The following is a 15,330-nucleotide window of genomic DNA, read 5'->3' on the forward strand; positions in this document are numbered from 1 at the left end:
TGTGTTGACATGGACACTGAAATTCATTGAAAATGCTTAAAGGACATTGAACTTTGAATATGTAAATCATAAGAAAAGAAACATAACAAGAGTGTATTTGAAATGGGAAAACTTTAGTAAATTACTGCAAGATCCTTGAACCTGACAAGCCGTGTCCTCCCTTTTCTCCTGCATCACAGGTTGTGTTACAGGAGTCAATCTGTTAACCACGGTGCCGTTGCTACGGTACCCGTTACACATTCACTTTTATATTTTGATCCATCTCACTCAGGTTATAGTTAAGATAATTGATTTCTTTGTTTACTGCCATCTTAGTTCTGTCAGGTATGGTTTATATGATTCTGTTTTAGCTCTGTTCATTGTTCTACGTTTCTTTCATGCCAGCCCAAATATGTTCCCACTCCATATCACTGCACCAGCCATTGTGTTTTTGTCTCACACTTTGTCTGCTTTGTATTTTCACTCACTCCCGCTCTTGCACTTGCTCACGTGTCTTTGTTACTTTCAGCGCCTTGGGGCAACTGTTTGTTGTGATTTGGCGCTATATAAGAAAAAAGTTGATTGATTGATTGATCACTCCACTGTTTTTTCCTGTCTTCACTCTCTTGCACTTACCTTTGTCTTCCCTGGTCACGCCCCCTTCCAGAACCTTCCCTGACACCTGTGTCTTGTTCCACTAATTACATCACCAGTTATTTAAGCCCTCACAGTCTCACAGTCCCTTGCTCAATTGTTGAATGATTTCACTTTCCAGCACTCACGTCCTTGCCTTGTTTTGCCTTGTATTCAGCCTGCTGGTATCTGACTTTGTTTTGCTCTCGACCTTGTACTTGTCTTTGCCTCTGATTACCTCCACACCGTGTTTTTTGACCACAGCCTGTTTTTTGGACCAAGCCTCAGCCTCACGTCTGTCTGTACCTTTGCCATCGCTACTGGACCTCCTGTGTACCGAATCCCAGCTTGTAATTAAACCTTTTTCTTACACCAGTCTGTTTGTGAGCGTTTTGCATTTGTGTCCTGCTCGGTTTGTGCCACGCCTGACAGATAGAACTACTTACTTGACACAGCATAATTTGAGTACCCAAGGATCCTCTGAAGGCACCTAGTACCAATGACATTCAGGGATTCAGCTGCCGCCTTCAGTCACTGGTTAAAAGGTGAATGTGAGGATGATACACAGTCATACAAGTACACTTGTATGATTGCGTATCATCATTGTGTCATGCCAGACAAAGACAGCCAAATGCACTCCCAAGTTTAGTTTTCAGTAAATAGCGTGACAAAAAATGTGACCACAAAATCTGTGTTTTTCTTCGTATAGCAGGTCTCCACTCAGACCGTGTGCTGGTGCCACATCCAGCACCTGATGTAATTGTCTTGAGTCTTTCATGGCAAAAATGTAGGCACACAGAAATGTGCCTATGTTCAGACTTAGATTTCAAGCTTTTATTCAGGTTTGCCTCATGATTAACAGCTGTACATCTCTAATTAGAAGCAGCTGGTTCACAAGTTAGTCATCAACCTCAACCAATAGCACACGTCAAGGCTGTTTAAAGATGCCAATCCAAACTCACCTCTCTGCTGATTGCAGTTGCACACCAGAACTCTGCCTCCTCCATCCCACCACCACCAGTTGGTCCCTGTCTGATGGGGGGGAGTAGGCTCCGCCTCTGCCTTCTTCTGACATCAGGATTCAAGTTTGCCCCAAAGATCATCTTTCATTTGTAAAAAAAAAAAAAAAAATGCATCTATAGAATAAATGTTAAGTCTCAGTGTAGAACTGGTCCATCAACCCTCTCCAAAGATAACCACAAGAGATCATAAATTACTGGACATATGACTTGATAATTAAAAATATTAGTGAGTTACAGACTTGGATTATACTTGCTTTCATTTCTGTTCTGAAAGAGTCAAATCACAGAACACTGAATTTTCGGTTCAGACTGTGTTTGTCATCTGGAGGCGAATTCTCTCAGTAACTTGAATCTAAAAAACTAAAGGAGGGGAAAACACTTCCACCTGGAAACAAAATTTAAGATGCAGAAAGAAAGTGAAAAAGAAGCGTTCAACATTTGACAAAATGACGCTTTGGTGTCTACTTTCTGACTCCCTCAAGTGTTTGCATCTCTTAGACAACTAATAAGGAGCGAGCTGATCTGACTGGATTAAACTCTCACAGTCGTTGGAGTGACTGTGTCCAGAAAAGTCCCATATCGCTTGCTCACTCACTCTTCCTTTGAGAGCTGACAGACATTTGGACAGTGGCACTAAATTCACTGTGCAGACCTACTGGGAGGTGGCGGAGTGCAGAGACGAGCCGTTTCTGCACTTCAAGGACCCCGAGCATCTGCCGGATAGCCTGTCAGAAATACTAAGACTGATCACAAATTTGCGTTTATACAGCTGCCGCTGTGGAATGAGCGCAGAGGAACGGCAGCGAAGGTGAGTGAAGATCTCTGAGATAATTCATCTGCCAAATTTAAAAAGACCAAAAAGCAAAGACAAAGAAGACACACCTGATTATTTTAGCCTCTTTCTATTTCAAAGTGCACATTTTCTCCTCAGTGTAGATTTGATTCATTCAGTCTGAAATGTAACTGTAATTTGTTTAAAGTTGAGATAAAAGTAGCTGCTATATGCACTCCTTTATTCCAAGACAAATGTGGCTTTTGGACAAAGTCTGTTTCTTGCACCACCATCTTCACCTTCAAATTGGATCAAAGTTTTTACCTGCTAATCCTCTGATGACATCTGTTTCAGTTCACTGTCGTAATTCAAATCCCTGAAAAATGTATATACATGTTGAATTAGGGCGGTCTCCCATTGCTGATCTTTGATATGTGACCACCCTAACAAAAGAAAGTTGGTCTAATGTCCATTCTAAAAGAAGAATTTTTAAAAAATAAAGTTGGTTAAATACATTTTTTTTTATTAAAGGTGATTAAATGCCCACCCTAAATAAATAAATTCTTTATTAAAGTTGGTTCAGTCACACGACCCAATCCCGGATAAGCAATTGAAGATGAGTGAGTGAATAAATGAACACTCTAGAATAAATAATTTTTAAAATAAAGTTGACTAAATGCCCACCATAAAATAGTTTCTAATTAAAGGTGATTTTTTAAATTAAAGTTGGTTAAACACACACTGTAAAATACATTTTTTTAATTGAAGTTGATTAAAGTTGACTATTTCAATTTTCAATTTATTTTCATTTATATAGCGCCAAATCACAACAGAGTTGCCTCAAAGCGCTTCACACAGGTAAGGTCTAACCTTACCAACCCCCAGAGCAACAGTGGTAAGGAAAAACTCCCTCTGAGGAAGAAACCTCAAGCAGACCAGACTCAAAGGGGTGACCCTCTGCTTGGGCCATGCTACAAACATAAATTACAGAACAATTCATGGACAAATATACAAGAAATGCTGTTGGCGCACAGGACAGGAGGATCGCCAACACGAATACAACTCCCATCTCTGGTTGGAGCTGCACCTTAAACAGAGAGAAAAAACAGAATCAGACATCAGAAAGACAAAAAATACTGTATAATTTGCCAGCATTAAACAACAAGAAAAACAGATAAATACTAAGGTGATCGCCGGCCACTAGCCCTAAACTTCACTAAAAGACCCAGAATTTAGGTAAAGTTGAGGCCGCGGCACGCTCTAATTACTAATAAAATGAATTAAAAGAGTAAAAAGCATAAAACAAAACTGTACCAGTATGCTAGCCATATGAAAGGAAAAATAAGTGCGTCTTAAGTTTGGACTTGAAAATCTCCACAGAATCTGACTGTTTTATTGACGCAGGGAGATCATTCCACAGAACAGGGGCACCATAAGAGAACGCTCTGTGACCCACAGACTTCTTATTCACCTTAGGGACACAAAGTAGTCCTGCACCCTGAGAACGTAAAGCCCGGGCCGGTACGTAAGGTTTAATTAGGTCAGCTAGGTAGGAGGGTACCAGTCCATGAATAATTTTATAGGTTAGTAGCAGAACCTTAAAAATCTGATCTCACTGGGACAGGAAGCCAGTGAAGAGACACAAAAATGGGTGTAATGTGGTTGTACTTTCTGCTTCGTGTCAAAAGCCTGGCTGCAGCATTTTGAACCATTTGAAGACCCCTAATGCTGGACTGCGGTAAACCACAAAATAGAACATTGCAGTAGTCAAATCAAATCAAATCAATTTTATTTATATAGCGCCAAATCACAACAAACAGTTGCCCCAAGGTGCTTTATATTATAAGGCAAAGGCATACAATAATTACGGAAAAACCCCAATGGTCAAAACGACCCCCTGTGAGCAAGCACTTGGCGACAGTGGGAAGGAAAAACTCCCTTTTAACAGGAAGAAACCTCCAGCAGAACCAGGCTCAGGGAGGGGCAGTCTTCTGCTGGGACTGGTTGGGGCTGAGGGAGAGAACCAGGAAAAAGACATGCTGTGGAGGGGAGCAGAGATCAATCACTAATGATTAAATGCAGAGTGGTGCATACAGAGCAAAAAGAGAAAGAAACACTCAGTGCATCATGGGAACCCCCCAGCAGTCTACGTCTATAGCAGCATAACTAAGGGATGGTTCAGGGTCACCTGATCCAGCCCTAACTATAAGCTTTAGCAAAAAGGAAAGTTTTAAGCCTAATCTTAAAAGTAGAGAGGGTGTCTGTCTCCCTGATCTGAATTGGGAGCTGGTTCCACAGGAGAGGAGCCTGAAAGCTGAAGGCTCTGCCTCCTAATCTACTCTTACAAACCCTAGGAACTACAAGTAAGCCTGCAGTCTGAGAGCGAAAGCGCTCTATTGGGGTGATATGGTACTATGAGGTCCCTAAGATAAGATGGGACCTGATTATTCAAAACCTTATAAGTAAGAAGAAGAATTTTAAATTCTATTCTAGAATTAACAGGAAGCCAATGAAGAGAGGCCAATATGGGTGAGATATGCTCTCTCCTTCTAGTCCCTGTCAGTACTCTAGCTGCAGCATTTTGAATTAACTGAAGGCTTTTCAGGGAAATTTTAGGACAACCTGATAATAATGAATTACAGTAGTCCAGTCTAGAGGAAACAAATGCATGAATTAGTTTTTCAGCATCACTCTGAGACAAGACCTTTCTTATTTTAGAGATATTGCGCAAATGCAAAAAAGCAGTCCTACATATGTGTTTAATATGCGCTTTGATGACATATCCTGATCAAAAATGACTCCAAGATTTCTCACAGTATTACTAGAGGTCAGGGTAATGCCATCCAGAGTAAGGATCTGGTTAGACACCATGTTTCTAAGATTTGTGGGGCTAAGTACAATAACTTCAGTTTTATCTGAGTTTAAAAGCAGGAAATTAGAGGTCATCCATGTCTTTATGTCTGTAAGACAATCCTGCAGTTTAGCTAATTGGTGTGTGTCCTCTGGCTTCATGGATAGATAAAGCTGGGTATCATCTGCGTAACAATGAAAATTTAAGCAATGCTGTCTAATAATACTGCCTAAGGGAAGCATGTATAAAGTGAATAAAATTGGTCCTAGCACAGAACCTTGTGGAACTCCATAATTAACCTTAGTCTGTGAAGAAGATTCCCCATTTACATGAACAAATTGTAATCTATTAGATAAATATGATTCAAACCACCGCAGTGCAGTGCCTTTAATACCTATGGCATGCTCTAATCTCTGTAATAAAATTTTATGGTCAACAGTATCAAAAGCAGAACTGAGGTCTAACAGGACGAGCACAGAGATGAGTCCACTGTCTGAGGCCATAAGAAGATCATTTGTAACCTTCACTAATGCTGTTTCTGTACTATGATGAATTCTAAAACCTGACTGAAACTCTTCAAATAGAGCATTCCTCTGCAGATGATCAGTTAGCTGTTTTACAACTACCCTTTCAAGAATTTTTGAGAGAAAAGGAAGGTTGGAGATTGGCCTATAATTAGCTAAGATAGCTGGGTCAAGTGATGGCTTTTTACGTAATGGTTTAATTACTACCACCTTAAAAGCCTGTGGTACATAGCCAACTAATAAAGATAGATTGATCATATTTAAGATCGAAGCATTAATTAATGGTAGGGCTTCCTTGAGCAGCCTGGTAGGAATGGGGTCTAATAGACATGTTGATGGTTTGGAGGAAGTAACTATCGAAAATAACTCAGACAGAACAATCAGAGAGAAAGAGTCTAACCAAATACCGGCATCACTGAAAGCAGCCAAAGAGAATGAAATGTCTTTTGGATAGTTATGAGTAATTTTTTCCTCTAATAGTTAAAATTTTATTAGCAAAGAAAGTCATGAAGTCATTACTAGTTAAAGTTAAAGGAATACTCGGCTCAATAGAGCCCTGACTCTTTGTCAGCCTGGCTACAGTGCTGAAAAGAAACCTGGGGTTGTTCTTATTTTCTTCAAATAGTGATGAGTAGTAAGATGTCCTAGCTTTACAGAGGGCTTTTTTATAGAGCAACAGACTCTTTTTCCAGGCTAAGTGAAGATCTTCTAAATTAGTGAGATGCCATTTCCTCTCCAACTTACGGGTTATCTGCTTTAAGCTGCGAGTTTGTGAGTTATACCACGGAGTCAGGCACTTCTGATTTAAGGCTCTCTTTTTCAGAGGAGCTACAGCATCCAAAGTTGTCCTCAATGAGGATATAAAACTATTGACAAGATAATCTGTCTCACTCACAGAGTTTAGGTAGCTACTCTGCCCTGTGTTGGTATATGGCACTGGAGAACATAAAGAAGGAATCATATCCATAAACCTAGTTACAGCGCTTTCTGAAAGACTTCTACTGTAATGAAACTTATTCCCCACTGCTGGGTAGTCCATCAGAGTAAATGTAAATGTTATTAAGAAATGATCAGATAGAAGGGGGTTTTCAGGGAATACTGTTAAGTCTTCAATTTCCATACCATAAGTCAGAACAAGATCTAAGGTATGATTAAAGTGGTTGGTGGACTCATTTACATTTTGAGCAAAGCCAATCGAGTCTAACAATAGATTAAATGCAGTGTTGAGGCTGTCATTCTCAGCATCTGTGTGGATGTTAAAATCGCCCACTATAATGATCTTATCTGAGCTAACCACTAAGTCAGACAAAAGGTCAGAAAATTCACAGAGAAACTCACAGTAATGACCAGGTGGATGATAGATAACAACAAATAAAACTGTTTTTTGGGACTTCCAATTTGGATGGACAAGACTAAGAGACAAGCTTTCAAATGAATTAAAGCTCTGTCTGGGTTTTTGATTAATTAATAAGCTGGAGTGGAAGATTGCTGCTAATCCTCCGCCTCGGCCCGTGCTACGAGCATTCTGGCAGTTAGTGTGACTCGGGGGTGTTGACTCATTTAAACTAACATATTCATCCTGCTGTAACCAGGTTTCTGTAAGGCAGAATAAATCAATATGTTGATTAATTATTATATCATTTACTAACAGGGACTTAGAAGAGAGAGACCTAATGTTTAATAGACCACATTTAACTGTTTTAGTCTGTGGTGCAGTTGAAGGTGCTATATTATTTTTTCTTTTTGAATTTTATGCTTAAATAGATTTTTGTTGGTTATTGGTGGTCTGGGAGCAGGCACCGTCTCTACGGGGATGGGGTAATGAGGGGATGGCAGGGGGAGAGAAGCTGCAGAGAGGTGTGTAAGACTACAACTCTGCTTCCTGGTCCCAACCCTGGATAGTCACGGTTTGGAGGATTTAAGAAAATTGGCCAGATTTCTAGAAATGAGAGCTGCTCCATCCAAAGTGGGATGGATGCCGTCTCTCCTAACAAGACCAGGTTTTCCCCAGAAGCTTTGCCAATTATCTATGAAGCCCATCTCATATTTTGGACACCACTCAGACAGCCAGCAATTCAAGGAGAACATGCGGCTAAACATGTCACTCCTGGTCCGATTGGGGAGGGGCCCAGAGAAAACTACAGAGTCCGACATTGTTTTTGCAAAGTTACACACAGATTCAATGTTAATTTTAGTGACCTCCGATTGGCGTAACCGGGTGTCATTACTGCCGACGTGAATTACAATCTTACCAAATTTATGCTTAGCCTTAGCCAGCAGTTTCAAATTTCCTTCAGTGTCGCCTGCTCTGGCCCCCGGAAGACAATTGACTATAGTTGCTGGTGTCGCTAACTTCACATTTCTCAAAACAGAGTCGCCGATAACCAGAGTTTGTTCCTCGGCAGGTGTGTCGCCGAGTGGGGAAAAACAGTTAGAGATCTGAACGGGTTGGCGGTGTACACGGGGCTTCTGTTTAGGACTACGCTTCCTCCTCACAGTCACCCAGTTGGCCCACCCAGGGGAACTAACGACAGCTAAGCTACCTTGGTCCGCACTGACTCCTATCCAAAAATAAATAATTTTTTTTTTTTTAACAAAAACCGATTAAATGCCCAACGTAAAACAAATGCATTTTTATGAACATTGATTAAACTCTCACCCTAAAACAAATTATTTTTTTTAATTAAAGTTGATTAAATACCCACCCTAAAATAAATATTTTATTTATTAATGTTGGTTAAACATCAGTCTAAAATAATAATAATAATAATGATAAAAATAGGTTGATTAAATGCCCACCATAAAATAAACAATTTTTAAAATAGATTTGATGCCCACCCTAAAATAAATTAGGTTTTCTTTTCATCAAAGATGATTAAGCGGCCACCCTAAAATAAATAATTTTTCATTCTAGTTGATTATACACCCACCTAAAAAGCAAAAATATTTTTCCCGTGGCTTCTGTGTCTTACCTGTGATGATTTCACCAGTGCTGGTGGTAGTTAAATGACGTAGAGAATTTCAGAGTTTACAGTACAGACTTATGCACAAGGCAGAACAGTTAGTTGTGATTTATTTATTTTTTTAACTGTGATGAAATAAGACCTTGTATTGAAATATATGGAAGACAAACAGAATATCTGCCCACCCGATCTTCAGGCAGAATTTTCCACAGAACAGCAATGACGTTCTGATGCGTGAGTATGGTATGAAAAAATCAACTACCCAATCAGGGCCTGAATTCTGGTGTAATCTGTAGTAAAAGTGATGTATCTGTGCAGTAAAATATTGTGGGCAATCTGGAAAATTTTAAATGTATTTAAAAAATATTGTGATATTGAGTTAAATCATGAAACACAAAACATGAATCACTGGATTTAACGGATACAGATTGGGCTAATCATCTCTGCGGCAATCCACCAATCAGGCCTGTAAGGTAGAGTGGACAGACGGAAGCCACTCCTTAGTAAAAGGCACATGGCAGCCCACCTGGGGTTTGACAAAAGGCACCTGAAGGACTCTCAGACCAGGAGAAACAAAATTCTCTGATCTGATGAGACAAAGATTGAACTCTTTGGCATCATGTTTGGAGGAAACCAGGCACCATCCCTACAGTGAAGCATGGTGGTGGCAGCATCATGCTGTGGGGATGTTTTTCAGCAGCAGGAACTGGGAGACTAGTCAGGATTGAGGGAAAGATGAAAGCAACAATGTACAGCGACATCCTGGATGAAAACCTGCTCCAGAGCGCTCTTGACCTCAGACTGGGGCGATGGTTCATCTTTCAGCAGGACAATGACCCTAAACACACAGCCAAGATATCAAAGGAGTGACTTCAGGACAAATCTGTGAATGTCCTTGAGTGGCCCAGCCAGAGCCCAGACCTGAATCCAACTGAACATCTCTGGAGAGATCTGAAAATGGCTGTGCACCGACGCTCCCCATCCAACCTGATGGAGCTTGAGAGGTGCTGCAAAGAGGAATGGACCAAACTGCCCAAAGATAGGTGCACCAAGCTTGTGGCATCGTATTCAAGAAGACTTGAGCCTGGAATTGCTGCCAAAGGTGCATCAACAAAGTATTGAGCAAAGGCTGTGAATGCATATGGACATGTGATTTCTTAGTTTTTATTTTGAATGAATGAATGAATGAATGAATTTATGAAACTATTTTTATTTATTTGCAAAAATTAAAGAAAAAACTTTTTCATGTTGTCATTATGGGGTGCTGTGAGCAGAATTTTGAGGAGAAAAAAAAAGAATTTACACCATTTGGAATAAGTCTGTCACATAATATGAAGAAAAAGTGAAATGCCGTGAATATTTTCTGGATGCATGGTATGAATGTTGCAGCAGGTCACACCGTAGAATAACAACTCTAGGGGGCAGTTACACAGTGAAAGACCAAAACAGACCAACATGTTACCGCGATATTTAATTAAGAATAACAATGAAATGCCAAGATTTAACTTCAATTTCAAAACTGTCACCATGATTATTGGAAAGATAGTTAATCACAAGAGGACGAAACCCAGCTATCAATTGAACAGCTGTCATTTTGACATTATGTTTCGTTGACATAATGTCTGGATTAAAAATAATCTGTCAAATATTCTCAACATCTTGACTAAAATGTTCGATTTCTGCAGAACTTTAAGTGATAAAGTTATTTTTATTGAAGAAATAAGAACAAAAACTGACAGCAGATTAAAACTTTGGCATTAATGTTTCTACGTACAGATGGACTTTATTCACACAATCAGATTGTAGACTCATATACAGATGCTACTTTTTTGGTGTTTTCTTTGTCATTTATGCAGTAAAAATATATTTTCCAAATATTACAGTTCCACAGATCAGACAGCAGTTTAAATGTAAATTCAGGTTTTACATAAAGCAAACTTCAAGGAAATAAAATAAAAAACAAAACAAAACAGGAAATCTAACATCTCACATCGACGTGTGAAAGATGGAGATAAATTTTGTAAGTGACAGAATTTAATCCATCATCTGTGACATGACCTCAGTTTGTTTGAGCTCACAGATCTCAGCAGAGGATCCAAAATAAAAAAAACAAAGTCCAGCATGTAGCGGCTGAGTGAACGTGGTCTGGACTCTGTGGAGGAGAGTCATGGTGTCAGAGACGCTGTAGAAGGACAGAACACCTGCACCATCATCCAAAAAGACTCCCACTGTGGAGGACTGAGGACCAGAGGCTGGAGATCTGATATTGTTATGAAGGAAGTAATAACCACCCGAGTAACAATATAAAGTCCAAGACTTGTCATTGAATCCAAATAAAGATTCGTCAGTGTCCCCTGTTCTCTTAATGTTCTTGTATGTGACTGATACAAAAACTTCTCTGCTCCGCTTCACCTCCCAGTAACAACGTCCAGTCAGACTCTCTGCACTCAGGACCTGAGACCATACAGTGAATCTGTCTGGATGATCAGAATAAAACTGATTCTGTCTCACTTTTGTTGCTTTTCTGTTTCCTTCAGATAAAATCAGATGTCTGTTTGCTGAATTTGGATCCAGTGTGATTTTATGTGAATATTTTAAGAATTCAGTTCTGGTCTTTGGTTCTGGTTCTGACAGTAAAACGTCCACGTCAGTGATGGTCTGTGAGATGTTCATCCATTCATCACTCAGAATGTTGTGTAGTTCCTCTCTGACCTTTGACACAGCCGCCGTCACGTCCTCAAAGTGCTTCAGAGGACGGATTCTGATGCTGGACGAGTCTGTAGACTGACTGAGACGTGGCACTGAGGGGTAATTTTGTAGAAACTGGATGTGATCCTGTGTGTGTGAGAGCTGATCCAGATCAGCATCTTTGCTCCTCAGATCAGTGATCTCCTGCTCCAGCTTCTCCTGAAGCTCTTTGACTCGACTCACTTCAGTTTTCTGCTGGGATCTGATCTGCTGCTTCACATCAGAGCTTCTCTTCTTAATCAGACGGATCATCTGACTGAAGGTCTCCTGACTGTCCTCCACTGCTTTATCAGCAGACTGATTGATGGCTTCCTCCTCCTGCTGAAGCACCTTCACCTCTTTGTCTCTGACCTGGATCCTCTGCTGGATTTGTTGTCGGCTCCCCTCCAGCTCTCTCTGTCTCTCGGTCCTTTCTGCTACAGCTGACACTGTGTCGTGGTCTTTATGATGATCCACAGAGCAGAGATAACAGATACACTGCTGATCAGTACGGCAGAACATCTTCATCACCTCATCATGAGCAGAGCAGATGTTCTCCTGAAGCTTCTTGGAGGGTTCGACCAGTTTGTGTCTCTTTAAAGGAGCTGCATCATAGTGAGGCTGGAGGTGTTTCTCACAATAAGAGGCCAAACACATCAGACAGGACTTGAGGGCTTTCAGTTTTCTCCCAGTGCACAAATCACAGGTCACATCTTCAGGTCCGGCATAGCAGGGATCAGCAGGAGCAGCTTGGAGTCCAGTCTTCTTCAGCTCCTCCACTAAATCTGCTAACATGGTGTTTTTCCTCAGGACAGGCCTCGGTATGAAGGTCTGTCTGCACTGAGGACAGCTGGGGACTATCTTCTGATCTTCTTCATCCCAGAACCTTTGAATACAGGTCCTACAGTAGTTGTGTCCACAGGGAATAGTCACCGGATCCATCAGGAGATCCAAACAGATGGAACAGCAGAGCTGTCCTCGGGGTAGCTGATGTTGTTGCGCCATTTCACCTGTCTGTGTCAGTGAATGTCGTATGCTTTTTTCTCTTTGCAGAAACATAAGACTGCGCTCTGACGTCAAAGAGCACAGATCTTTACTCTTTGCTCCCTTCACGGTCAGGAGTTCTGTGGTTTATTAGCCAGTCACACCCGTTATTAAACACATAAATGAGGGACAGAACAGGTAAATATGTAACCAGGGTGGAACTTGATCCTTGTTCCAGTCTGTCTGTCTGTTGAAGGATATAAGTTAGATAGGAAATAAATCAAAGGGCTTGAGGTGCAGCAGGGCTCTGGGAGTCTGGTGGAAATAGGTTTTAAGGGTTGCCTGGCCTCCTAGTTCCCATCACTGGGATGTCTGTGCCTCCACCTGTGTCACAAGAAGAGAATGTGCAGAACTGCAGCAGCTACAGTGGTATGAATTTGATCAGCCATAGCATGAAGTTATGAGAAAGAGTAATGAAGCTCAGCTTATAAAAGAGGTGAAGCACAGAGAGCAGCAATATGCTTTCATGCCAAGAAAGAGCACTACAGATGCCGTGTTTGCTCTGAGAGTGCTGATGGACTGATTATACAGTATTTCTTGTCTTTCTGATGCCTGATTCTGTTGTTTCTCTCTGTTTAAGGTGCAGCTCCATCCAGAGATAGGTGTAGTATTGAAAACTCCCCTGTCCTGTGCACCAACAGCATTTCTTGTATATTCGTTTTGTGAATTGTTCTGTAATTTATGTTTGTAGCATGGCCCAAGCAGAGGGTCACCCCCTTAAGTCTGGTCTGCTTGAGGTTTCTTCCTCAGAGGGAGTTTTTCCTTACCACTGCTGCCCTGGGGGTTGGTAAGGTTAGACCTCACTTGTGTGAAGCGCCTTGAGGCAACTCTGTTGTGATTTGATACATGAAAATAAATTGAAATTGAAAATTGATGGAGAAGTATAGAGAAGACCAGAAGGAGTTACACTGTGTGTTTGTGGATTTATACAAAGCTTATATGACAGGGTGCCAAGAGAAGAGTGGTGGTATTGTGTGATCAAGTCTGGAGTGGCAGAGAAGTATGTGAGGGTGGTGGACAATGGTATCATGGCATTTCCCCCCTGGTCATTTCCCCCCTGGTCATTTCCCTCCTAGGTCTAGCCCGAGAACTGGCCTGAATTAGGCCAGATACCGGCCTACATTTAGGACTGGGAATTCCCTAATTCAGGCCGGTTGTCGGGCTATCCTAGGTCACCCCCTTTTACCCTGCCCCCCCTCCCCCACCCACCCTGGGGCTCCCTCTGATTAACTAATTAATCACAATCAGCACTGAAATGCTACAAAGTAACAGTGGGGCTTAAGGGAATGTAAATGTTGCATCACAGATGAAGTACACAAACACTTTTGAAAGCAGCACTGAACTGCTGAGAAGAAAGTTTTGTAAAGGTTTATATCCTTGCTAGTTGATTGTTAGATTAATTGTAAAATCATGTAAAAGGGTGTGTTTCCTGACATATTCACCATTTCTCTGGTTGTCTCACCATGGATGGACCAAGGTTAGTGCCACGTGAGGAAAATCCAAGACACTTCATGAGGGGTACAACTATGTGTAACCCGGTAAAGAATTCGGTTCCTAAATTTTGATTTACGTATTTCTGTAATACTGATTTTGATTCTTCAGGTATATTGACTTATTGATGTCTGATTCAGTTGGTTAAATGGGATGTCAATCATAGTCATCCCACTCACAGTTACTCTACCAGATGAGAGGGTTTGCTTTCCATTGTTCGGAGGTCAGGGGAAGTCTGTCCTCTTTAGCATAAAAATGGTCAGAGACGAAGCTGGAAGCAGAGCGCTACCACGGACCTGAAGCAGAGATACAAGATAAAATAAAATCTCTTTAGAGAGAGCCATGAGGTAAATGCTAGCGAAGTGCTTAGAGATACTTGCAAGAGAACTTTACGGCCATGGAGGGCCGAGTTTCAGTGCGATAGCTGACGTCTTATGCTATGCTTAAGCTTTGTGGTTAGCATTAGCTAACCACAAAGCTAATATCTGCATTGCACAAGAGTGTGTTTTCATGGTATTATGTTGTTGTTATTACAGAGATACTCTCAGGAGAGCGTTTACAGTCACAGACGACTGAGTGGATAAGAGTTCAAGCAATAACCAACGTCTTGGTGAGTTATTGGACTTATGCTATGCTAATCACATTAGCTAACATTGGTAATAAATATAACATTGGTAATAAATGTATGTAATGAGGATATGTATGGTGTTCCTTTTATTTGCGTTGGTTGTATTGTATGTATTACAGTACTGTTGTATGAATGTTAGTATAGTAATTGATATGACTGAGAGCACTACATACTGATGTGTGTTTGTGACATTTTGTTTATGTGTCATGTTTCATTTAAAAAGGGTGAATCCTAAGATAGTATTTACAGGGAATGGGTTCACTAGTTCCAGTGGTGGGCACAGATAACCAAAAAATTAACTTCGATAACAGATAATCAGATAACCGAAAAGTTATCTTTGATAAAGATAAAACGATAAACCACCCAAAAATATATCGGAAGTTATAGATAACCGATAAATTCCAGTATTGTCTCTGGTACACTTGCAACTACTAACAAGCTGATTTTGAGTTTTAACACCACGATCGCTTCTGGTAGCATCAAAAGCTAAAACAGAAAAAACAGACCCAAACAATGAGCCAACACTTTGTCTTTGAACATCTTGCCCGCTGCTGGAAAGTCCTGTTTCCTACATAGCTTCCAGCACAGGAGCAAGCTGCGAGGAGCCATGAAGCTCAACTCTCTACTCAATCACAATGCTGCCATCAGGCCGAGGTCATGGAAAATAAAGCAGTGCTGAGTTATGGTTTGGTGTAT

The 15,330-nt window shown here is 40.9% G+C and overlaps 1 protein-coding gene across 1 annotated transcript; it reads right to left on the reverse strand.

The window, feature by feature from the left end:
- Positions 1–10,771: 10,771 nt before the first annotated feature.
- LOC117521983 (tripartite motif-containing protein 16-like) lies at positions 10,772–12,517 on the reverse strand. The gene is made up of 2 exons (XM_034183346.1): positions 10,892–12,517; positions 10,772–10,845 (listed from the first exon to the last, which is right to left on the reverse strand). The coding sequence occupies exons 1-2, from the start codon at positions 12,474–12,476 to the stop codon at positions 10,787–10,789; spliced, it is 1,644 nt and encodes a 547-aa protein (XP_034039237.1). The 5' UTR covers positions 12,477–12,517; the 3' UTR covers positions 10,772–10,786.
- Between the last annotated feature and the right edge of the window lie 2,813 nt (positions 12,518–15,330).

The sequence above is a fragment of the Thalassophryne amazonica genome, chromosome 12 (assembly GCF_902500255.1).
Source record: "Thalassophryne amazonica chromosome 12, fThaAma1.1, whole genome shotgun sequence".
Taxonomy (NCBI): Eukaryota; Metazoa; Chordata; class Actinopteri; order Batrachoidiformes; family Batrachoididae; genus Thalassophryne; species Thalassophryne amazonica.